Genomic DNA, 26,595 nt, shown 5'->3' with positions numbered 1-26,595 from the left:
GCAGACTGAGGGGGGATCTGATCAATGCTTATAAATACTTAAAGGGAGGGTGTCAGGAGGATGGGGCCAGTCTTTTTTCAGTGGTGCCCAGGGACAGGACAAAAGGGAACGAGCAGAAACTTGAACATAAGAAGTTCCACCTAAACATGGGGAGGAACTTCTTTCCTGTGAGGGTGGCAGAGCCCTGGAAGAGGCTGCCCAGGGCGGTGGTGGAGTCTCCTTCTCTGGAGACATTCAAACCCACCTGGACACGTTCCTGTGCAACCTGCTGTGGGTGGACCTGCTTTGGCAGGGGGTTGGACTAGATGGTCTCCAGAGGTCCCTTCCAACCCCATATCATTCTGTGATTCTGTGAGTTCCTCAAAAATGGGAAAGTCAAACTGAGAAATCCCCCAGCATCTACATCACAACTGGGATTCTTCTTGGCACACTCAGCTATCCACTAGAAAATCGAGAAAGTGTTGACTTAGCAGCGAGAAACCCTCTTATGTTGAAGTTGCTTCTGTAGGGCTGCTGTACAGCCGGGAACTGTTGGTGCGGTGGGTGGATGGTGAAGAATTCTCCAGTGTTTAAGGGAGGACTATGGGATTTTTTAATATATATAAACATGTATATATATATATGTATGTATACATATGCTAAACATGCCTCTGTGCACCCATCTCCTCTCCCTGCCTCCCTTGGCACCTTTCGGCTGGGCCTTGGTGTGTTGCTCTGGGTGGCTCTTACCCCTGAAATCCAGCCAGCCGGGGCCGTGGAGATGCTGCTCCACAACTGGAGCAATGGGTCGTCTTGTGTCCCATGCTGGGCCCCGTCCGTCAGTGTGAGCGGTCATGGGCTTTGAGAGCAGGGGTAAACAGATTTGTGCAAACCAAGACTTACATTGCTTTCCCAAATTATCCCAAACTGAAACAGGAGGGGTTTTTGTAATCCTTCAGCTGATCCTTTGGGTAATAAGGTGTCTGTAGTCACGCAGTGAAGATGGTCTGTTACTGCTGTCGTTCCATGAGTAATAGCATAGTCTGCCACGTTGAATCCTACTCGGGAGCCTGCGTATCTCTCCATCTGCACCCCAGTCCGTTGGTTTATGAGCATCTTCAGTGGTTCAGCCAGACTTGAGGGAGAGAAGCTAGAATCGGTGCAGTGAAGACAAGAAATTCACACTGATCTTTAGCAGTGCTGTCACAGGCAAAAAGTGTCTGCTTTTTGGCCAAGGGAAGAGGTTTATGGCCCTGCGACACACCTGTGTTACTCCACACTTTGTTAGTACTCTCTGTGCCGACTGTAACAAATCTATCCCAGACAAACATCTCCTATCTGGCATTGCTTTTTTCCATCTTCTCTGTCTGCTCGACAGCTAACAATCTCCTGGAGTCCTTGTTATCTTTGTTTGCCAACTCACACCCTATTTTAAGAGGTTTCTCTAGCAGCTTTTTTCACCATCTCAGAGATTTTAACGTGGTCTTACAGCCTCATTGTGAACAAACTCGTTACATGATGTTTGCCAAGGTAAATCCTACCTTCACACCTTTAGGCTGAAATAAACCTGCCATCAGAAGCAATTTATAGAGTCAAAGAATAACTGAGATTAGAAGGAACTTCTGGAGGTCACATATCCATCCCCCTGAACATATATATTAGAGTTGTAAGGATCTTGGAATTTAAGCTTGGAAAGAGAGGATATATATATGTGTATATATATGCGTATATTTTTGAATGTTTTATATGGTGTTTGAGGATGTGCTTCGCCACTTGGGACCGGGTCCTCTAGGTTCCACCATTAACAAAATCCTTACAATAACAAAAATCATTCTAACAGCAAAAAACCCTCAAGTTTTAGATCCTCCTAGACAGAACCCCACCTGGCTGGGAGTGGAAGATACCCATTTAATTAGCTCTGATTGCAGAGTTTGCTTGTGAAGGTCACAATAGAAAATAGTTGAGAATTAACATCGTTGCACAGAGTATTTCTTCTGGGTTAATTCATTAGCAAGCCAGACAGGAACTCTTTGCTTCTGCTTTCAAGGGTAATGTTAGCAGTGTGCTTTGCGAGAGCTTTGTTCCACGTGAGGCTGTTAAAGAAGGTTAACCATAACCTGTAGAGGCACTTGAACTAAATCTGAAGTGTTGAAACAGCATCGGTCCATCCTGTTTACTTCTCTGAAGGTGAAATCTTGCTTTGAGTTGCTCTGGGCAGACCCTTAGTTCTGTGAGACAGTCTCCAATACGACTCTCTATGCTTTGCTTCACTTTCCTGCCGCCTTCTCATCTGGGTTTTAATTCTTACCTTTAAAGGAAGTTTCTTTATCCTGTTTTCAGATGCTCTCAATCCTCTGAGCTCCTCTCTGCCCCTAGGCTGCTGTTACAGATTTTGACCATCACCTCCCTTTATTTCCATTCTCTATTTCTCAAAACGTTTCTGCAGACAGGGAAGAAACGGGGATGCAGATCTGCTTTTATCTCCAGTAATCCTTTCTCTAGAGTAAGTCTCGATTTAAATCCGAGAAATCTTACTGTTATTCACTGCTTGGGGCTGCTGAGACTGTGCACGTTGAGTCACAGTTTTGAGCCCAGTTTCAAAACCATTTGACAGAATCACAGAATCACGTGGGGTTGGAAGGGACCTCTGGAGATCATCTAGTCCAACCCCCTGCCAAAGCAGGGCCACCCAGAGCAGGTCCCACAGGAACGTGTCCAGGTGGGTTTGGAATGTCTCCAGAGAAGGAGACTCCACCACCTCCCTGGGCAGCCTCTTCCAGGGCTCTGCCATTTCTTAAAGCAAAGGCTAAAGAATAGCCATAGCCTGTCATTTTTGAAAAGAAACAACAAAACTCCCCCCGTGTTGCCAGTAGGTCTCAACCAGCCGGGCGAGGTGAGGCAGCCTGGGGTGGTAGATAATTACTGGTTTTTGGACATCTCTCTTGTGGCCATCTCAGCATGGGTTTCTGCTGATGTTGGAAAGGGCTGGTGTCTGTCCTGTCTGCTTTACTCCCCCGAAGAAGTCTTGGCACTGGAAATCCCCCCAAACAAGGTTCTCTGGTCAGGGAGCCCAGTGGCTCCGTCTTCTCCACTCCGTGGTCCGTCGGGTTTGGACTGTCTCTCTCAGGGCGTTTCATAGGAGGGAAAGTAAGTTCATTCCATTAAAAAAAGTGTTTATTGGAGCATATGAAGGGACTTGTTGCAGTTTCACCAGTTGCACCAGTAGGTTTGAGAGTCATAACTCTTTATGACTTTCTTCGTTTACCTTCCTCATGACATTTTATCTGACAAGCTAAAAGAGGTAAAAGCTTTCTTCAGGGCTTTTTGTAAATACTTTACAGGTGAGACTCCACAGTGTTGTTAATCTCAAAAGTGACTAGGTACGGGACACCATCATGCCTTGCTTCCGCTTCCCTGTCATTTGCAAAACTTTAAAAGCTCGAGCTTTAAACTTCTGCTGCGGATGCCAGCTTAAAATGAAATTGTTCTGGAAAATGTCGTCAGAAGTTGCTCGGTCTTTTCCAGGGAGGCGTCTCAGGAAAAAATGACATTTTTCTTCATATTCAAAACACTTGCAACAATTTGCACTGTTGCCATGTTTTGGAACACGATTTTAAATTTGGAAAAATGTGTCTTGTTTTTCTTTCCCTTATTACAGTTCTTCAGTCAAAACTTACCCAAATTTGGGTGAGGGATAAATGTATCAGGGCTTACAGTTCCCACGTGCTCATGGGATGAGAAGGGACCAGTAATGTGAATAAAGATAAAACTGATTATACTTAACCGTATCTCAACGGCATTGCTGAGATATACAATTAAAAATAAAGAATTAGGCTTTCCAAATGTCTTCTGTTTATACCCAGGAGGAGAAATAGAGAAATATAAGCTAGAAATGTCTGCTACATTCCTGACGTTAAAGGCTTTGCTGGAAGACAGACGAAAGTGTGTGTTATTGAAACCTCATGCTGTATAGAAATGCACTTTGGATTCTTAGATATCATATTGGATATTCATGGATCTTTAAAATTAAGAAGCTAAGGGTCTGGTTTGGGCTTGTGAGTCATGGAAGACTTTGACTTGAAATAGCAAGTGGCTTTTCAGCCGTGCCTCTGAGCTGGGAGGAGGAAGGGAGAGCTGGTAAGGCACTGCAGGAATTTTTACCCATTATATAAATTACACGCAGGCTGATAAATTCCTAAAGTCAACTTAATCTGTTTTCTTCTGCCCCCGGAAAGTGAAAATGACCATTTAATTATTGGGAGACAAAATTATCCTACTAATTGAGAGAGTCACATTAGTGCAATTTAGTTTATAGTTCAATTTATTTGAGGAACATGGATGCAGTTAAGCCAAAGATGTTGTTTAATGTTTAGTTGGATGGACTCAGGGTGACAAAGCACTCAATGGCCTCATCAAAACAAAACCAGTCTGTGTGCTTTGCTGGTGTTATTATCCAGGACAAGTGCATGCAGTTGTTGCAAAACTGACCCTGCTTTGTTTGTACATGCTTCAACCTTCTGTATTTTTACTTTTCTATGCTTATAATGACCCATATTTAACTTTGCATCCTGGGGAAGTGTTACAAAAACTTGTAAGAGCAATAACTTGTCAGACTAAATGCTATTAAGAGCATTAGACTATTTCCCGGGAACTATTTCCACCGCTTCCTGAAAACCAGCCTCGAGATGTGAACCTTTATTTTCAGTGCATCGCCTGAGCGTGGGATAGTGATGCTGCCATCGGTGCAGACACCACAAACATGGGGCTGGGACAAGAAAGGAGCTGGGAGCGGTTCAATATTGGTCTATTTTAAGTAGAGCTTTAAGAAAAAAAAGATCATGGTTTACTTTAATGGTGTTAATATTCATCGTTAGGAACCGCATTACTCCACAACCATCACAATTAAGACATAGAGTGGCTTGTGCACAACCCCATGAATAATGCACAGCATTATCAGTCTGTGTTTTGAAACAAACAAAAATATTAACAGATCTTAACTGGACTGGCTCTGATGTCAGCTAGCAATTAAACTTTTAATTGCTCCGCAATTAAATTTGCAACTACAATGTAATTAGCATGCAGAGTTTAATTGGCAAAAGCATAGCTCCGGCCGAGAGTCCCAGGGCTCAGGGGACGTGTGGCGGGGGCCAGGGCAGTGAGGGAAGCCATTCCCTCTTGGATTTCTTAGGAAAAGCTTTATGTCCAGAGAAGGGCAACGGAGCTGGTGAGGGGTCTGGAGAACAAGTCTTGTGAGGAGCGGCTGAGGGAGCTGGGAGTGTTCAGCCTGGAGAAAAGGAGGCTGAGGGGAGACCTTCTCGCTCTCTCCAACTCCCTGAAAGGAGGCTGTAGCCAGGGGGGGTCGGTCTCTTCTTCCAAGTCCCAGGTGATGGGACAAGAGGAAATGGCCTCAAGTTGCACCAGGGGAGATTCAGATTGGATCTTAGGAAAAATGTTGACACGGAAAGGGTTCTTAAAGAAGCCTTGGAATGGGCTGCCCAGGGAAGGGGTTGAGGCCCCATCCCTGGAGGGATTTAAAAGCCGGGTTGACCTAGTGCTTAGAGACATGGTTTAGTGATGTGGGTGTGTTTTGGTTTTTTTGTTGGTGGTGGGTTTTTTTTTCAGAGTTGGACTAGATGATCTTAAAGGTCCCTTCCAACCTAGACAATTCCATGGTTCTACGATTTCCCGAAGTCTTAGTGCATCAACCTGAAGTCTTGCAAACCGATTCCAGTTTTTAAGCTGTCTTGAGTTACAACCCAAAGCTGTGTATGCAAAACTGGCTTTCACGGAGCTTTCATGGAGCTGCCCTCGTCGACAAGGTGCAAGATCATCCTGGTGATTTGGGGTTGCTATTTTTATAACACGCTCTCTTTTTTTCAAAGTGATGCTTTACTGGTGGCAGCCTGGCCTTATTGTAGGCTGCCCAGGAGAAGCATTGTGCTTACGACAAGACAGTTCATCATTTGGAGGAGTTGCATCTGTTGAACAGTGCACTTAAGCACGAGTAATAGTGCAAACAGCGTGTTCCACGAACATATTAGGAGGCAGCAAGACTGGATGAAAGTAGCTGCACGGACTGCAAATAATATTCCGTTTCCTCAGCTAATTTCCAAGTCGCTAAGAAAAGTTGCGAGTTCTGGATGACAAGTGAAAAAATGGGTGGGAAAGAGGGCAAAGCATTTGGCAACGCGGAAATGTTACGTCTAGGTGAATGGCATTTACATAAAAATCCGTGCGAAGGAATAAGGATAAGGCTTTCGCTCTCATCGTCCAGGAGGACCACTGGGGGAAAATGAACGAGGATAAAAAAGGCAAGTTGCTGGTCTTTGAATCCAAGGAATAAGGGTAGAAAATTTCCAGCATAAAAATTTCTTTTGCCAAAGGTGGGATGTGATTCAAGTAGTAGAGCCTGGAAAAAGAACCAAAGAGCCTCCCATATAACTGAGACTTCTGAGCATCTGCCAAACCCAAAATATTTTGAGTTATGCATGGCTAAACTGATTTCTGGCAGCTGTTTCTGTTGGGAGCAGACTGGGGGCTTTTGGAGATACTGTTCTGTATCCTCACGCTGGTCACCACCGCTGGGAGAAAGCCAAATGGATGTGGCAGCCTTTCAGCTGGAGAATTGATTCATAAAACTTGCCTTGCTGAGAGTACGCATCAAAAAGACCGACATGATATGGCAAAGGCCCATTTCACTGCTTTGGCCACTGCTTTCAGGACCATTAATGAAGTGACTCATCGGTCAGATGATTTTGGGGCATATTCTGTCCATGTGGGAATGGAGAATAATAGGGACCTCAGGGGACTCGAAAGTATAGCCACCAAAATAGAGCTGCCAGCCTTTATTCTTGGTAAGTCCTCCATGCTGGCTAAGACACAGAGATTTTTATTTTATTTTATGCTCTGTCTATATGAAAAGTAACTTGTGTTGTCCTCCGTCAATATGGAATAGTTTCCTACAGCTGACATAAAAACGCATAGTTTGGATGCAAGCTAAAGCTCCACAAAATCAGCTCATTAAATATCAATGATGAATTCAATAATGCTCAATATTTTGGCAGAAACGCAGCATTTTCCAATCTTCTCTTCTTGCCTCGAGTAAAGCCTCACTTGCATTATTTAGTATTTGTCTTATGGAGATGTCAAAAGAAGTTGCAAATTTATCTCCACTAATTGACCAGTATTGTATTGCATTTCTTTTGTTTTCCTTATCTGGTTGATACATCAAAGAAAGCAATTTATTTCCTACATGGAAAATTGCACTGTGTAGACTGCCAGCTAGGAAAAGAAAATGAGTAAAATTCCTTCTGTTTATAGCTGTGATAGACCCTTTATTTCCACAAGAGGTGAATTTGGCTCACGGTCCGGAGAATTTATTGTTAGGTGTTTAATGTTCCAGGTTGCTTAATTACACAACAGGAGAACAGGAGACTTTCTCCGGTACACTAAATTGTAATTAAACAGCACATTTATTACTAAACCATACTGAAAGAGAAGCAGCTTATCTGTATCTCCTCTTTTGCTGTAGTGTCAAAGATCGAACACCTTTGCCTTTCAATTCCAGGCTTCCTCAGGCTACTGTCCTGTGCAATCTTTCTCTTATGTACTTTGGAAAAAATAGTTCTATGTTCTCCTGCAGCAGCTGAGTTTGTCTGATGGAGTCTCTCTCGGACTGTTTTGTGGCTTGGTAGAAGAATACAGCTGTCTGAGGAGGACCGGGGAGCTGTTTGGCTCCGGCATCAGAAACGTTGCTGAGCTTCAGAAAGGGGGAGAAGACAAAGCAGAGGTTGGCTTGGCGCCATAAACCACCATCAGCCTCGTAGCTGGGGATGGTGGACCAAGGCTGAGGTTACTCAAGTGACTCCTTATGCTCTGACCACCTCTCAAACCAGTCCGTTCATTCCTAAAGATCTCTTAGAGACTGTATTCAGCTTTGTCCAGAGGTCGTGAAGCTTGGGAGCAAGGAGGGAACTCTGTGAGAACCACCTCACAGCACCCTGTGAAAAGCCAGGAAGAGCAAGTGGCAGCATACTTTAACCCAGAAGGTCACTTAGGACTAACCGAGAGCTGCCACTCGGTCACAGGTTGGGAATGTAAAATCCAGCCTCGCTGATGTTTGCAGATGACACCAAGCTGTGTGGTGTTGTCGATACACCAGAGGGACGGGATGTCATTCAGAGGGACCTGGACAGGCTGGAGAGGTGGGCCCAGGTGAACCTCATGAGGTTCAACAAAAGCAAGTGCAGGATTCTGCACCTGGGAAGAAACAATCCTCAGTATAAATACAGCCTGGGGGATGAGGTGTTAGAAAGCAGCCCTGAGGAAAGGGACTTGGGGGTGCTGATGGACGAGAAGCTGGACATGAGCAGGCAATGTGCTCTCGCAGCCCAGAAGGCCAACCACATCCTGGGCTGCATCAAAAGAAGTGTTGCCAGCAGATCCAGAGAGGTGATTCTGCCACTTTACTCTGCTCTGGTGAGACCTCACCTGGAGCACTGTGTGCAGGTCTGGAGCCCTCAATATAGAAAGGACATGGACCTGATGGAGCGGGTCCAGAGGAGGGCCACCAAAATGATCAGGGGGCTGGAGCACCTCTGCTGTGAGGACAGACTGAGGGAGCTGGGGTTGTTTAGCCTGGAGAAGAGGAGGCTCCGGGGAGACCTAATAGCGGCTTTCCAGTACCTGAGGGGGGCCTACAGGAAGGCTGGGGAGGGTCTGTTTCCAAAGGCCTGCAGTGACAGGACGAGGGGCAATGGCTTTAAGTTGGAGAAGGGGAGATTTAGATTGGATATTAGGAAAAAGTTCTTTACCATGAGGGTGGTGGAACACTGGAACAGGTTGCCCAGGGAGGTGGTTGAGGCCCCTTCCCTGGAGATATTCAAGGTGAAGCTCGACGAGGCCCTGGGCAACCTGGTCTAGTTGGGGGTGTCCCTGCTGACTGCGGGGAGGTCGGACTAGATGACCTTTGGAGGTCCCTTCCGGCCTGGACCAATCTATGAATCTATGATGCATTGCTTGTGTTCCTACAGGTGAAACCTTTCCTGTGGGTCCAGAGAGGGGGATCTATCGATGCTTTGCAGCAATAGAGGTTGCTTTCATGTTCAAACTAAGTTGGGGAGGCTTCTCTGAATGAATGTGATTTCCATCCGAAATTTTATAATAGACCTTTCAGCTGCGTGTAGTAACTTTATATCCAAATTTGCAAAATAAGAAACAGGTGCTGGAATCAAAACACCACTTCATTAGCAGAACTGGTATAAAATGCTTTGAAATCGCTGCATAGGAAATTCATATTCATTAGCTTTCAAAAAAGGAAGTTTTAGTTTTGTTTTGACAAACGAGGCCTGTACATCACGTCGCCTTACAGACTTCTGGAAAAATCAGGATTTCTGGGAAGAAATGCACCCACAGTCAGAATCAGAATCAGAATCGTAGTGGTTGGAAGGGACCTCAGAGATCATTGAGTCCAACCAACAGTAAAAAAAAACAAAAAAAAAAAACAAACCACCACAAACAAAACGACCACCCACCACCTGAACACACAACAACAACAACCAAACCAAAAACCATCACCCACCCACACAGCACCCCACCACAAACCAGTAATCTTGGACACTAGAGCATGCCCTGAAGAACCATGTCTACACGTTTCTTAAATACCTCCAGGGATGGTGACTCCACCACCTCCCTGGGCAGCCCATTCCAATGCCTGATAACCCTTTCAGTAAAGAAATGTTTCCTAATATCCAACCTGAACTTCCCCTGGCGCAACTTGAAGCCATTACCCCTTGTCCTATCATCTGTGACTTGGGAGAAGAGACCGACCCCCGTCTCTCTACAGCCTCCTTTCAGGTACTTGTACAGAACAATAAGGTCTCCCCTCAGTCTCCTCTTCCCCAGACTGAACAACCCCGGCTCCCTCAGCCTCTCCTCGTAAGACTTGTGCTCCAGACCCCTCACCAGCTTCGTTGCCCTTCTCTGGACCCGCTCCAGCACCTCAATGTCCCTCTTGTGGTAGGGGGCCCAAAACTGGACACAGTACTCGAGGTGGGGTCTCACCAGTGCCGAGTACAGGGGGACGATCACCTCTCGGTCCCTACTTGCCACACTGTTCTTGATACAGGCCAGGATGCTGTTGGCCTTCTTAGCCACCTGGGCACACTGCTGGCTCATGTTCAGCCGACAGTCGACCAACACCCCCAGGTCCTTTTCTGCCAGGCAGCTCCAGCCACTCTGCCCCCAGCCTATAGCGCTGCCTGGGGTTGTTGTGACCGAAGTGCAGGACCTGGCACTTGGCCTTGTTAAACCTCATCCCGTTGGTCTCGGCCCATCGATCCAGCCTGTCGAGATCTCTCTGCAGAGCCTCTCTACCCTGTGTGTACAGCACAGTCCTGTGTGTCCTCTCTGCAATCTATGCTTCAAACAATTTATTAGGAATAAACTAGTTTGGATGCAAATGTTAAATGAGTGTTTAAACAATTCTTGGGGTTTTTGTATACAAAGCACTTTTAAATTGTTAAGCAGTTAAAAGTAGTTATTGGTAACTGCCTCCAAATCTGAGCAGTTCTCATATAGAAAATCCGTATTGAATTAATAAAAAAAAAATGCTTGTTGTCTTTTTTTCTGACCTATAGCCAAATCCTGCATTATCTTGAGTCATGAGAAATTTTAACTATAATCTTTTGCTTAATGGCTTTTGGGGTTTGCTGTGAAATAGAAACTGTATTGAATTGGAGCACTTTGTGCTTGCCTAAGGGTTTCCTGAAGCTTAGGGTTTTCTGCTCAACTCTGTAGCTGCTGCTTGAAACTCAGAGGTGACAGTGGTGAGATAACTGCATACAAATCTAAATAACTTCTGCCTTTGGAAGCTGACCCCCTCTTCTGTAAGTGAAATTAGGTTTTGCTTGGGTTTTGTTATTGTAGAACATCTTCTTATGAATTCTTGCTGTACCCACATATTCTGCTAGGAAGTCTTCTCTATGCTTTTTAAATTAGTATTTTAATTTCATCACTGATATGTTTCTTCCGTACCAGGGGAAATGGTTGATGCAGTAAAAGGGTCATGAAGACTGTAGTAAAAATCATCCGTTCAATATTGTGCTTTCCCTCTCAAAGTCCTCTGCCGTGATCCAGCAGGAGTTTTGTCATCAAGGTACGGCAGTGAGAGCTCAATTTTCTACGTGTGAAATACAGGCTGTAAATGGATGGGAGCTGAGCTAATATTTCTGTGTATTACTGCAGTGAGCTCTTTCCAACCCCAGTGTGGTCCTTTCGGGCATCGTCACTCCCTCGGAGGGATTTTCATGTCCTCTTTCTCTCAACCCTTGGAGAGCACCTGTAGATGATGAAGCATTGACTTGTAATCATGCGTGATCATAAGTGAACCACGTAATTTTTTGATACAGTGAGAAATGCTTTCCCCCAAAAAACCCCCACTGAGCCATAAGAATGAGAACCCAGCTTCTTATTTATAAGTCCTTATAAGAAAGTAAATGGGATATGGGTATACATGTAGCTTTCTTACAAAATGGTCAGCGTGGATTGCTTCGGGAAGCAACAGATGGCATCTTGGGCAGTGGGATAGATCTCAGAATGCTTTTGAATAACGGGATCTATTTGTGCATTACGGCTTGGATTTGGCTGTCTTTTCTCTGGAACAAGTTACAACTCCATGAGCTAAAAGTGAGGTAAACTAATGCCCTTTGTGGATTTTTGTTGTAGAGATTTTTGGAGAAGTAATCCCATTTCTGCTCTGCTGAAACTCGGCTCTAGTCAAAAAAAAAAAAAAAGAAATGTATTTAAAATCATGTAGGAGTCTTTGATATGTGAGGCACCACAAAAGGGTGATTTTGCTCATTCTTGAGGTAAATACATATTTTTGTGCTTGATATTAGATTAATATGAACAAATGAAACAAAGGAAATGACATTTTCTCCTCCTTATATATAAGTGGATGTATATATGTGTACTTATATAAGTAATAATCATAAGTGTATTGGCTGCTTTACTAGTGATAGAGACTTGCTCTTAATATTAAAATACATACTTGCTTTCTGGTAGTAATTTCATAGTAGCATAATATATTTATACGTACACACTTGCTTATTAGTAATAACTTGGGATAAAGAAATTTTAATAAACGCCCCCAAACTTTCTGTACTTTTGTATTATAGAATACACTACTGCAATCTTTACACTCCCACAGGCAAGATAACCTTCAGGTCATGTTATTTATCTAACAGTAGCTTTTTGTTTCACAAATAACAAGGATTTTTTTTTTTTAAATTTAATTTTTTTAATCGGCAATAGATCTTGGCAGTGTAAGACCCCTCCCCTTCCAAAATGCTTTGTGACCTTTAAAGGCACACTTTAATATTCACTCTGCCTCAATATAATGCCTTCTTCCATTCACCTCTACACACCTTACCCCCTTTCGTTGTTCTACCATGGAAACACTTGAAGTTTTCTGCTCAACTTGAGTTCCCTTGTTATGTGTCCGGTTAGGGATATGGTGCTAAACTTGTTTCAGAGCCTTCAAAGTTTGCTTTTTCTTGTTGGTGTGTTGTTTTGGTGGAGTAGCACAGCTAGGCTGGAGTCATTCTTGCTTTGGGGGGTGTCATTGGTATAGCCATGTAGATTTACACACAGATACTTGTGTAAATACATGTAGATACAGGCTGACAGGACTGTATTTTAGAACATATATATTATGTAGGAGAAGTTCTTTTTGTGATGGTGGTCTAGCTTTGTACAAAGTACCTCTGGTTTCCCCCTGCAGGAGGCAGGGTTTAATAATCTCTTATCAAATGAATTGGTTCTCTATATTTGCAAGCATTCCAGGCCCAGTTTGGTATCTAACATACAAATGCAGATAGCTGTAGGGCGGGTAAGAGCCAGGAATTGCTGACCTGCCCTCTTGCCACATACAGACCCACGGAGAGCAAGTCAGTGATGCCCTCTGGGCTGGCGTAGCAGGATCCCTTAACAATCTGCTTCCCAATTTCAGGTGATAGGAGGCTTTTTAGTGGCTGATAACCTGAAAATCTCACTTTTCTGTCTTGAGCTTTATTTGTTACAGTCTAAAGAGTGGTCGTAGTTTTAATAACCCTGACTTCTCTTGCAAAAGAGCTGGTTACTGTTTAAGCACCACTTCCTCCAAGCTCAAGATCGGAGCAAGGAATCAGGCAAAGGAGGCAGGAAACCTCATGGATGAACAGGGAGCTTCTGGAAAAACTCAGGTGGAAGAAGGAAGTTTACAGAAGGTGGAAAAAGAGACTGGCCACTTGGGAGAAGTATAGGAGCACTGCCAGAGTACGCAGGGGTGCAACAAGGAAGGCTAAGGCCCACTTGGCATTAAACCTGGCAAGGGATGTCAAGGACAATAAGAAGGGCTTCTTCAAGTACATCAGCAGTAAAAGGAAGATTAGGGAAAATGTGGGTCTGCTCCTGAACGAGGTGGGTGATCAGCCCTGGTGATGGAGAATGCAGAGACGGCAGAGCTACTGAATGCCTTCTTTGCTTCAGTCTTTACTGCTAAGGCCAGCCCTCAGGAAGCCCAGACCCTGGAGGTTGGAGAGAGAGCAAGGAGTAAGGAAGCCTCTATCCCTGGATCGTGGAGGATCCGGTTAGAGATCATTTAAGAAAACTTGACACCCACAAACCCATGAGCCCTGATGAGATGCACTCACGAGCGCTGAGGGAGCTGGCAGATGTTATTGCAAAGCCGCTCTCCATCATCTTTGAAAAGTCATGGAGAACAGGAGAGGTGCCTGAGGACTGGAGGAAAGCTAATGTCACACCAGTCTTCAAAACGGGCAAGAAGGAGGATCTGGGAAACTACAAGCCGGTCAGCCTCACCTCCATCCCTGGAAAGGTGATGGAACAACTCATCCTGGATGTCATCTCTAAGCATGTAGAAGAAAAGAAGGTCATTTGGAGTGGTCAGCATGGCTTCACCAAGGGGAAAGCATGCTTGACCAATCAGATAGCCTTCTACAATAGAATGACTGGCTGGGTGGATGAGGGGAGAGCAGTGGATGTTGTCTACCTTCACTTCAGCAAGGCAAGACAGAGCTCAGAGAGTTGTGATCAGTGGCTCAGAGTCCAGTTGGAGGCCTGTAACTAGTGGTGTTCCTCAGGGGTCAGTACTGGGTCCAGTCCTCTTCAATATATTCATCAATGACCTGGATGAAGGGATGGAATGTACCCTCAGCAAGTTTGATGATGCCACAAAACTGGGAGGGGTGGCTGACACAGCAGAAGGCTGTGCTGCCATACAGCCAGACCTGGACAGGCTGGAGAGTTGGGCAGAGAGGACCCTGATGAACTTCAACAAGGACAAGTGTAGGGTGCTGCACCTGGGGAGGAATAACCCCCTGCACCAGGACAGGTTGGGGGCTGACCTGCTGGAGAGGGACCTGGAGTCCTGGTGGACAACAGGATGACCACGAAACAACAATGTGCCCTTGTGGCCAAGAAGGCCAATGGCATCCTGGGGTGCATCAGGAAGAGTGTGACCAGCAGGTGGAGGGAGGTCATCCTGCCCCTCTGCTCTGGCCTGGGGAGGCCCCATCTGGAGCACTGGGTCCAGTTCTGGGCTCCCCAGTTCAAGACGGACAGGGAACTGCTGGAGAGGGGACAGCAGAGGGCTACAAAGATGATGAGGGACAGGAGCACCTCTCCCCTGAGGAAAGGCTGAGACACCTGGGTTTGTTTAGTCTGGAGAAGAGAAGACTGAGGAGGGATGTCATCAATGCTTATCAATACAGAAAGCGCAGGTGTCAAGAGGATGGGGCCAGGCTCTTCTCTGTGGTGCCTGATGACAGGACAAGGTGCAACACGTACAGACTGGAACACAGGAAGCTCCATCTGAACATGAGGAAAAACTTTTTCCTTTGAGGGTGGCAGAGCAGTGGTGGAGACTCCTTCTCTGGAGATATTCTAAACCCACCTGATGTGATCCTGTCCAGCCTGCTCCGATTGACCCTGCTTTGTCAGGGGCGCTGGACTAGATGATCTTCAGAGGTCCCTTCCAACCCGTATCATTCTGTGATTCCCCACGTGTGTCTACTCTGCTTCTTGTCATGGCATTACTTGTGTGTGTACAAGGTGGTGGGGCCATCTTCAGTTCCTTCTCTTCTCCTGGCTCCTCATATGTCCTTTGAAACCCCCAGACTGGCCCTGAGCTGCTTTCTTTCCATTCAGCCTTTGCTTTTAAATCCCTCTCGTGTCTCCTCTTGGCACAGTACTGGCAAGCAGATAAAGTGGACTTGCTCTGGTAAGGTGAAATGTTCAAAAAGGAAAGGTCTGGTAAGATGGGAATTAAATAATGGCCACGGATCAAAGTAATTTTCCTTTTGATAATAGCTGTGTTATTCATGGATGAGTGTTCTTGGGGATTAGTTTCTCAGTGAAAATGAGTAAAATTACTCCGTGGTTTTCATGTGTGGTGTTAAAAGACCTAAATCTTTTCCTTTTTTAACACAAAATGGGAGAAAATTTCACCTGGAAGTGTAATACATGAAACAAAGTTCACATTGAGCTTAGTGTGCTGGTGAGTCTGTCCTGTCTGTACAGACACTCCACTGAAAACCCTCAAGTGTTGAAAGCTTAAATATGCAATGGCTGTTTTTAACCTTTTTCTGAGTTTGTGCTGTCCTTCGTAGTAGATTTAATTGCTTTCCAGGTTGTAAAGCTCTGGTGTTTTTATTCACAGGATAATCGAATACATTTTAAAACTTAATTCTGAAAGAACTTAATTTCCCTTTTAAAATGGTCTGGTTTTTCTTTTTTTCTTTTCTTTTTTCTCACAGATGGGAAGGTTGAAGTGACAAAAGAAGGCGTGAAGCTGTGCACCATGGGACCCGGCAAAGTATTTGGGGAGTTAGCCATACTCTACAATTGCACCCGAACAGCAACTGTCAAAAGTAAGATCGTTTTTGAGCTTTAATGTTGAATGACTCGGGATTGCTTTGGGAAGTAGGGTTCCTCATCTCTTCTTTGGGGCTGCAGCCTCTGTTGGATGTTCTGCTTTCTTAATTCAACTCTTCAGGGCATGGGTTATAGTACTGGATTTAGCCACTGTGAGTGGGAAGAAGATGCAGAAGTGCTTCACCAGATTCTTTCGCTCAGGTTTGTTCACGTAGGGAACCCCCTACAGTAACACAGCACGGCTGACGCTACTTTATGCGGAGGAGCTAATACCATATCTTTCTTTACGATTTCTTCTGAATTTCATGGTAGATATGGCTGTTGCTTAGAAGAGCTTATCCGACCCTTGTAAGTGTAAGTCTTTGAGGGGAAACTCAAAAGTATAGCTGATGTATTTCTCCAGGACAAGTCATTGTTTTGCCCCTAAACTGACTAAACAAAATCAGGAAAAAACCTTCCGTGGCAGCGATCCCCTGCTCTAAGTCTTCAGCGTGTTTCCTGTAATCCGGTTTCTTTTATGAATGTTCTGGGCAAAAGCCTGGGTTGCACAATAAGTAGAGGACAAAATCACATTGCTATGTACAGCATAAATATATTTTCCTTTAAATTCAGATTAATAGCCTGATTAATGATACCACAGTCTTCCTTGATCTCAAGGATAAGAGTTTATGGTGACATCTTAAGCAGAGAGGTTTTTTAGGAAATGATCGATAGTTCTGTGTTTTAAAGACGCTGTAGGGGAGAAGTTAGAAGGGTACAGTTAGGGTAGAATAATGCAAAGACAAACAAGTGGTAGCAAAATAGTAAGGCATGTGAGTCCCTGTTCAGAAGAAAGCCTTTTAGAAATACCTAATTTTGTTTCAAAAGGAGAGAGAAAGAAAGAGAACAAATGGGCAGAAATGAGAAAACGGGAAAAGATAACTAGATTTTTTTATGAAGAACATGCTGGTCTCCAGAATTCTGAAGAACTTGACTGATGTTCTCTATTTTCACCTGCGCAAACCTTGCCTCTTTACAAGTACTGTTTATTGCAGGTAAATCATCAGCTGCAATATAGTCAGTTCGTCAGTGGCACGGTAATCCAAATGATTAGCAAATGCTTTGGGGTAATCCCACATGATGTAGCAAATGTGCATATTCCACAAGTCATGCTCGGCTCAGTGGGGACAGCCCCAGCCCCAGAGACCTCCAGGCTACTTCAGACAGTGTGTTGAGCTGCTCTTATATGAGATGCTTTATCTCCTTTCCCCGAGTCAACCGAGGAACCAAGGGGAACGTGGGTGCGAATGGGAAGCGGGTGTTGATCCGCCCTCACTGTTCCTGTCTCCATTTTCAACCCCTTTGTATGAGTGACTCCAACAGGAAATAATACTGGCAGTGGTCTTTACTATCAGTTTTGCTCCTTTCTTGCTTTTTCATGTACTAAGTCTCCTCTCTTGAGTAAACTTCCAGATTGCCACTTGGCACTTAGTTTTACTGAATCCCTTTTTCCTGGTTAAATTGGGGGCAGTAGTAGGGTCACTACTGTGACCATCCTCAGAGAGATCTTTCCTCAAGAAAGATGTGTCTGCACTTGTTGTTATAGTTGTTATGGTGTGTTCCAGCATTCTAAAATTATGATAATTATGCACCTTCTTTTGCCAGCAGCTGTCGGGCACGTAATCTCGGTTCCAGTGCCAACAAGTGACTTCTAGGTATTTTCTCTCTTGTTATTGCACAAGTAAATAGCAGTTGTGACTGTAATTGGCTTTATATCCTTTCAAGTGCGGTGGCACGCATGGTCACAGCTTGACTTTGGGGAGCTGTTTCAGCTAGACCTAACTGAACAGAGGCCTTAGAGGTGTGCAGGTCAATTTAGGGCATATTATTGACTTAAATTGTTGCTGCTGCCGCTGCTAATAAACAACTTCAAACATCTGTTTGTTCTTTTGGCTAAATGATAAATAAATGTCATGAAGCTCTAAAGAGGTGAATGCTAGTAAATATTCCAGTAAATCAGATGATAACTTTGATCATCACAAGGTTTATTTCAGGAGAAATGAACAATTGGTGATTGTAATGAGAATAGACACCCAGTCAACACTGATGCTGGAGATGGTGAACATGTGTCAAGAGACTTCATCCAACTTTCATTTAGAGAAACACTTTAAGTCAGGGCTTCCCAATTTTCAGGAGATAGATTTCCATTACCTCCAGAGTCAGAAGTGTTTTCTGGTGTGCCTGCCAGTGCTTCATTACGAGGATGTTAAGTATTTATTTTTGAAAAATGAAGCTGCAGCGAAGACCAAATGAAGGATGCGTTATGGTCGTGTATGGAAAGCTCAGCAGTGCCCTTGGGCCATAGTGATGTCTCAGCTGTGTTGACATCTCTTGCTGTAACTCGTTTGCATGTGTACTCTTGCTTTATTTGTAAATTAAAAGGTTTTTAGTGTCATTACTCACTGCATTAGTCTACGTGGGCCCTTCAGCTGGTGCTCGCTCTGTAGGAGGTTGCAAACTTAAAGGGATAAATCACTGTAGGAAGGACTTTGTCTTTTAAAAATACTTTAGAAGGCTTTAAATTTTAATTTTTCTGATCTGACTCTTGGTTCATTATGACCTCTTTAATAAGACAGCCTGGGTCTTTGAAAGCCTTCCCCGAGAGAATTATTATAATATTTTTTCAATATAACTACAATCTTAAGTAAAAGTGGGATGGGGTCTAACCAGGGCCTTGGAAGAAGGAGTGACCCAAATCCTTGGGTGTTGAGAAGCACTGAGGAAGGTAGGACCACATCTCATGACATGTGGTCTCATCTTTAAGATAACTGCTCACAAGTTTTTGGCATCAGATATTTTTTTTTGCGGGGGGGAGGGGGTGAGGGGGAGAAGGGGAGGCTACTCTGAAGCTTTTGCTTTACATTTCTAAATATTACAGAAAAAATAATTGTTGTTCAGTCTGATGCTCCAAGTATGTCACAGTCACAGCCTTCCAAAGTGCTGGTGTTCACAGATCAGCTTCCGTTACACGCACACAGCCAAATCCAAACCAGCAGCTAAATTTTTCCTCTGTCGGTGTTCATTATCCAGAGCTCTCAATTGCCTAAATGCAAAACTTGCAATTGAAAGCAGAATTACAGACTCTTCTCCCTGAATCCAACAAATAATTAAATTAAGTGTATTAGAATAAGGGAAAGAAAACTCAACTCGTTATGGATAAATCATCTCACAGCTAAAATGATGTCTCTGATCCCCTGGGAGGGTGCCATTCTCCAGATACGCTTGTTTACCCATATATCTCAAATTGCTGTGGTCGCTTCTTCGAGGAAGCTAGTTGAGAGTCTTAAAACAGCAACGGCGCTAAGCTGTGTTTTCAAATCACTCAGAAATAACATTGTTGAATGAGCAAGTGATCCAAATATAAAAAAATATGCTGGGTTTTGTTGGTTTTGTTTACCTTTGCTCTGGCTGGCTACTTTCTCCCTCTAGCTCACCACCACCTATGTAGGTTAATGACAGCCTGAATGCTGGCGTGCCTGAAATCTCTGCCTTGGTTGCCTGGTAGCACCAGGGCAAACAGGAGCGCGTGGGTGACTTGCTGCTGCTCTTCTCTTCCCATCCGCGGGTAGAGCCTCAGCGTGAGAATCCAGCGATGGTAAAGGAGCCTGGACAAGAGGTAGATGCACCTTGTCTCTACTACCCAAGCCACTCAGCTCAATATTAGGCCTGTTAATTAGGAGTCTTTCCTGTAGACCAAGAAAGGATTTTGTCCTGCTCGTTGCCAAGCACACAGGATTTCCTAGTGTGTTATCGCAAGAGTCTGAAAGAAGTAAAAATGTATTAAAATTCAAATGTGGTTTTATTAGTAGCATGGGTGGTAGAAGGAACTATATGACGTCCAGAAAAAACCACCGAACAAAAGAGACAAAAAAAATACCCCAGTTGAATTCTGGTTTTATATAAAACTTCATAATTCTTCATTTGATAACACAAAAGATCTTCTTAGTAAGTGGAAATTTATTGTGCAGTAATTCTCATTACTCTTAAAGAATAATCTGATGAGCAGAGTTAAGTAGTATTTTTGCAGGCAGTTTTTGAGAGCTTGTGAAAGGAGTGGAGTCTCCATGCACCAAGGGTGTCATATTTATTTGAGGGGTAGCTTTAGCATCAAAAGTTGTATTCTCCTGGGGACAAAATTCAAATAAAAAGCTTCCCACAAAAACCTCTCGGTGCAAGGCTGCCAGTTTCAGTGGAGTTGTACTTAACGCCAGCCTATGCTTTTAGGAAAACAATATTAGTGAAAAGAAAAAAAAAGCACAAGCTGAAGTTGTTAAACTGTAAATTATGTAAATCTTTTTTTCTGGTGAAACTAAGGATGTCTCCTCAAAAGCCAGCACAAGAGTTTCTCAAGCTCCTCTGCTTATCAGCAGTGCTAATTGTACAAAACTGTGCCCCGCAGCGTGATGAAGGGAGTAGTTTATCAATTTCTTGCCAAGATGAGTTTGAATTTTCCACCACTTTTTTTTTACTGGAATCCTATGGAATTACTTCCCTAGTTTGCTAGCTGAAGCCCCAGAAATTACCCAACTTGAAAAGGAGCTTGGTAACGTGCATAATTTGCAAGGAAAAATAAAGCAACAGTCAGTTGGCAATTAAAACTGTAGAGGCTCATTAAAAGCCTTTGAGAAGGGTGTTGCCTTCATATGTTCTCTTCTAACAAATATGGGAACTCGTGTACAGTTTGCTCAGATCTTCTTAAAACAATCAATATATCAGAAGAGTAGGTGTTGGCGGGGACGGCAGCGGCCGCAGCCCTCGGCGGGGCCATGGACGCAGCCACTCTCACCTGTGACACTCTCAGGTTCGAGTATGAAGACTTCCCTGAGACCAAAGAACCCGTTTGGATCCTCGGCCGGAAATACAGTGCTTTTACCGAGCAAGAAGAAGTCCTGTTGGATATAACCTCTTGGCTTTGGTTCACCTACAGAAAGAACTTCCCTGCTGTCGGAGGCTCCGGTCCCACATCTGATCCGGGCAGGGGCTGTACGTTGCGGTGTGGCCAGAGGATCTTTGCTCAGGCCTTGGTCTGTGAAAAGTTGACTTTAGATATTCGGCCATTTGATTAAAAACTTTCTGATATTACTTATAGGTAAAAAACCCAGGCTGACCAAGCCAGAGATGATCAGGTGACAGATCAGCCTGCTGTGCCTGGGTCTGTCCGTGTGCCTGGTTGGGGATAAATGGAGTTATCCTTGGAGAAAGTAATTTAAACACTCCCTTGCACTGCCTCTATTTTTCTCTGACCTTTACGGTTTTTGCCCGGTAATGTGACAAAGTGGAATTGGATTATTCCTCCAAGGGAAAGACAACAAGAGAAAATGATGTTGAGGACAATAGCAGAACTTTTTTTCCCCTCTTCTTGTTCAGCAGAGGAGCATCTTCAGTATGGCATCTCCATGTCTCAGGAGGGTGGGGTGGTGCCGACCACTGCAGTGAAAATTTCACATAGCAGTGCAATTTTAATGGAGAGTCTAATCAAAGAGAGAAAAGTCTGAGATGGGAAGAGCAAAAGGAAAAATTCATACAAGACCTGGGTTCATTGTGTACCTGAAATGACAACAGCGTTGTTGAACTCAGTGGCAAAAATAAGAACTGGTTGAGGAAGCGGGGCAGAAAAAGAGGAAATACGGAATGATTCATCTTGGGGTGTATTGATACCTACTGGATTATTAGTTATTTTTAAATAGTAAAGAGTACAGTGGCGTGGTGTAGACAGGAATAACCAGCCATGAAAAATTTCAGTCCAAGGTCGGGCACGCTCTTGTGTCCTGCCTGGTAGGAGCATGCAGGTAGCATCGACCTGACACAGCCCTGGTGTGAAATGCTATGTTGTCATTCTCCTCTACACGTACACCTCTTCTGAGTGAAAATATGAAGGTCCAGAAGCCAGGCTATGGAAAATTCTGGTACAGTTTGGGGCATTTCAGGTGCTGCAGCTTGCTGTTGACTGTAGAAACCAGCCAAAGTAGCTTGTTCCTTTGAACTGCACTTTTAGTGTGGGAAATGGAAATAAAATGACTGAGCCAATGAAAATCAATCTGGATTTGGTTTTGGTTGTGGTTAAGTATCAAGTCAGTGCTTAAACTTATTTCCTTCCAATACGGTCATTTTTTTTTGATCTTGATGCAGTTCCGATACCTCAAGATTCAAGAAACTGTGGCTGCCCCATCCCTGGAGGGGTTTCAAGGCCAGGCTGGATGGGGCTTTGAGCAACCTGGTCTGGTGGGAGGTGTCCCTGCCCAGGGCAGGGGGCTTGGAACTCGATGATCTTTAAGGTCCCTTCCAGCCCAAACCATTCTATGATTCTACGAATTAAGAGAGTGGCTAACATTTCCAAAGTGTAGCAGCTGACCATGTGTACAAAAGCTTTAGGGTTATTGCTTATCCTGACCTTTGTTTTGACTTCTTATTTTCAATCATGTGAACTTCAGCTCGTTTCTAGCCGTGCAGCAAAGCGGAGCAAAATCTTGCAGGCAAGGTACAGGCAGAAATACCTGGCAGGGGAAAGAGCTGTGTTTTCTAATGATGATCATCTTTTATGTAGAAAGCTGGTTCAGGGGGCGGTGGGGCTGTGGAGGAGCAGATATGGGGCTACTGGTTGATGGTCTATTTGCAAGCAGCACTTTGCTGCTTTGCAGTTTTGAGAGATTGGGAGCTTGCAGAACTGCGCTGCGTGTACTTTTTCTCCCATTTCTGCGTGTGACCTTTTTTACCCCCCCAAGCGTGTACATACTGGCTTTTGATTATTATTCCAGGATTTTTTGGACAGGAGGGTTTGGTCCTTACTGCTTCAGCAACACTATCCATTGAAATGTCTCTTTGACTCAGGGTTTCACCACTGAGAAGTCTTTAGTGCAGGAAGCTACCAATTCCATCTGGAAAATAGATGCTTTCTTCTATAAATTACATTTTCTACCCCTGGTAACACAGAAAAGAGATAGTGTCTTATTCTGACTTAAATGCAATGACCCCGAATTTGAAAGTTCTTTGTTCTTTTTTTTCTTTCCCCTTTCAGTGTTTCTAACATAAAAGGTCTGAAAGAAAGAAAAGAAAAAGAGAAAGAAAAGAAAAAGAAAAAGAAAAAAAGAAAAAAAAGAAAAACTTTCTGAAAAGAAAGTCCCATATATCCAGTTCCTAAGAATCATGAGACTGAAATAAAAATTAGTCATGAATAAGGAAGGTGCAAGTTCTGGCAGCATTTTATTTGTTTCTCTGAAGAAATATTTTAATAAATCCTTAATAAATCCTTTATTGGATCAGCGTATTAATTTCAAGACTACTCTGTTTCAGTTCCTGGGTTCAGTGCAACTGCAATTTGAGCTGAAAAAGAAGTGAGGGATAGGTGGCTTGGCTGGATTATAAAGCTCCAGGAATTGTCAGTGTGGATTTTTCTTTCTTTGATTTGAGCTGTCATTAAAAACAAGAAATCCCTAGCGCGCACTTGCTGCTTCCTTAAATGCTCTTGTAGTTGGGGTGTTCGTGTTGCCTTTGCTCTTGAGAAAATCTGCCTTGTCTCTCAAAGTCTTTAATTAGTGCTCTTAAGTTAAAGAAACTTTTTTCTTTTTTCTCCCCTTTTCTTTGGGTTTTGTTTGTTTGTTTTGTTATCAATGATACTGTTTGTTTAGTTTGCCTCCCTTTGTCATCTCCAGCATTTTGCTAGTCTGTTCAGGATGGAAAGCGTTGCATTTTAGGGGCTCAGTTTTCTGTGGCTTCTTTGACTGGGATTTTTTTTTTTTTTACTTTTTTTGAAAACTTTTTTTTTTTTCTATTCAGCTTTTTCTAGATGAGCTTTGTCACAGTGCTTACCCAATATTCAGAGTTTTCCCCTTGCTCCCTGAAGTTGGTTTAATGTTGCTGTTATCTTTATTGGCTCACCTGCAAGTGCTTTGGAGGAGAGGCATGGGTGTGGGTTGTCTTTTTGAGCAGCGCTCATTAGATCGGAGAGACAGAAAGCGGTGACAACTTTTGGAGCCAGTTGAGTGGGCTTGCTCCGTGAAGACACTACAAGCTGTCTTGGAGGCAGGAATGGAAGGAAGGTGCTGAGGCATGGTTGCTGGCTTGTATTGGGAGTCTATGAAACGTAACATCTCTATAAAATCAAAAAGAAACTTCTTCAGTACCTTATTTTGGTGTGCATGCCAACGTGTCAGAAACGAATACAGCAGCATCCCATTAATCTCTTAGTTTTCCTCACCTTATTTAGATTATTTCCTAGTTAATTGTAGAATAGCTCAAAGGTATTAGTCTTGAATTACTCATTTTACATAAGTTTTCCTTCAGCATCAACTTTAAGGCTTTAGAAAAGGTATTATGAAACAGAGCCTGGAAAACTTGCTGCTCATTCTAAGTTGAGACACCCTCAGGATCAAGATGATGAGGGGCCTGGAGCATCTCTCTTAGGAAGAGAGGCTGAGGGACTTGGGACCTTTTAGTCTGGAGAAGAGCAGACTGAGGGGGGATCTGATCAACGCCTATAAATACTTAAAGGGAGGGTGTCAGGAGGATGGGGCCAGTCTTTTTTCAGTGGTGCCCAGGGACAGGACAAGAGGAAATGGGCATAAACTTGAACATCAGAAGTTCCACCTAAACATGGGGAGGAACTTCTTTGCTGTGACGGTGGCAGAGCCCTGGAAGAGGCTGCCCAGAGAGGTGGTGGAGTCTCCTCCTCTGGAGACATTCCAAACCCACCTGGACACGTTCCTATGGGACCTGCTGTGGGTGGACCTGCTTTGGCAGGGGGTTGGACTAGAGGATCTCCAGAGAACCCCATGTGATTCTGTGATCTGTAATGGGACTTGAAAACTTGCTGCTCAATTTGGAAATGGAGCATGGAGAAATCTTGAACGCTAGTTTTATTTTATAATGAGGTTGAATACCTAGAGCAATACAGGTCTGTAAAAACTATTCAGCCCAGTAAAATTCTTGAAGAGCTTCCCTCAAACGCACTGGCAAGAGCAGCTCCTACAACACCTGGAGGTCTAGGCATCATGTGCAATTTTAAGACCAGTTTGCTACATGGTAAAGCTGGAGCAGAGGGAGCCCAGAGGTGGGTGTGTGTACGGCCAGGTCTCCTGGCTGTTCTCAGGAAAGCTGCGTAGATCCTGAGCTGTATCTGCTCACCCCTGGATGATATCTGCATTTATGTTCCTGTTGCAGAGAATAACTTTCCTCTCCTTCAGATATATGGTATTACTTAAAACTCAATAGCATGAAATAATTTTATTATAGGAAAAATCTTTCAGTGTAAGTCCACGTTTAAACACTATATAGATCTGTTCGCCAGAGGTCAGAATAAAATACTTGTTCTGTTTAATACAGAAGTAGCATGATCATCATGCAGGGAAAATGAAGCACTTGAGCTGTTTTTAAATACTCCTGAAGATAATTTTGTTGATATTTTTCATGTTGTTTTAGTTGCAGAGTTGGATAATCTGAGAAACCATCACAGTGAAACACGTTCATAAGTAGATTATGACTTTCTCCATGCAACCCTTGAAAAAGTAGTTAATAGGAACAGCAGCTGTAAAATAAGTACTTTACAAGAGCTTCCTTTTCATCACCTTTTTTTCATGTCTCCAAAACCACTGCTAATGCATGAAATATGGCTAGAGCAGTTTTGATAAACAAAGTGGCTGAGCTTTGCTAATGAGCAAAGTTTTGAGTAAGTTTGACAAACAAGAGAATGCAATAGTAGTAGTTGCCATTTATATTGATTTATGGGCTCAACAATCCATGGCCTTTTCTCAGATTAAAACACACAGGGTCTGATTTTGACTCACCAGTATAGAAAAGTTTCTTCTTCTAGACTATTTCATGGTATTAATTGGGGAACAAAAAGCTGCTTGACAGACACAGAACTGATCAATTTGTGTTTTGGAACCAAAGCAACTATCCCCTTTTGTTCTCTAAAGCCACTTTAGAAGATGCTTGAAGAAATGAAATCACCCCATGCTGCCTTTCCTGGTATCCATAAAAGCATAGTTTTAAAAGATATTTTTAGCCTTTATAATTCAAGGTTTCTTTCTGAGTTACAATGGATTAATTTTAAAGATTTTATTAGACCTTTCTGTGTTGGAGGAGTTGTGCTTCCCTATATCTGAAGTCCATCACTTTCAATAAACTTCCATTAAGGTAATCTTGAAACAAAATCTCCCAACAATAAGACCCAATACATAACTAGTCAGTACATTTTACTGAATTTTACTGCAGTGTATGTTGCTTTCAGCCAAGCTATAGCATCACCATCTCCACTGACTGATGTGTTTGGTCCCTTCGGACTGTGCTTATCCCGCTGCCTCCACCATCTCTGATAGTGATGGGCTCCAGATCTTCCCAACCCACAGGGAAGAGTGCTATTTTTTTCAATGGTAAACCTATCTGCTATAAGTTTCATTGATTATTTCCTTTTGTTATTTCTTCTCCCTCCTCCCCTCTTCCCCCAATTTGTAATATTGTGGGGTAAACCATTCTGCATTCATTTTATTCACTGCCTTGATGACACCAAGCCTTAGCCTTCTCCTCTCCAGATTGCAGACTGGCAACCTGTTCAGCCTCTCCTTGTAAGGCAGCTGCTCCATCCTAGGAAAACAATACTACCTCCTTTGGATTTTGGGAAGCCTCACTGGGTCTTCACTGAGTCAAACT

The 26,595-nt window shown here is 43.6% G+C and overlaps 1 protein-coding gene across 2 annotated transcripts in view; it reads left to right on the top strand.

Moving 5' to 3' along the window:
• Positions 1-26,595, top strand: part of PRKG1 (protein kinase cGMP-dependent 1) — a 560,704-nt gene that overhangs the window by 206,905 nt on the left and 327,204 nt on the right. For both annotated transcript variants that reach the window (XM_074155210.1, XM_074155209.1), the window contains exon 3: positions 15,795-15,908. In XM_074155210.1, the coding sequence (XP_074011311.1) occupies positions 15,795-15,908 (114 nt within the window). The remainder of the gene's footprint in view (positions 1-15,794; positions 15,909-26,595) is intronic.

Source organism: Numenius arquata, chromosome 10, assembly GCF_964106895.1.
Source record: "Numenius arquata chromosome 10, bNumArq3.hap1.1, whole genome shotgun sequence".
In the NCBI taxonomy this organism is placed as follows: Eukaryota; Metazoa; Chordata; class Aves; order Charadriiformes; family Scolopacidae; genus Numenius; species Numenius arquata.
This window is presented reverse-complemented; position numbering and strand designations above follow the sequence as displayed.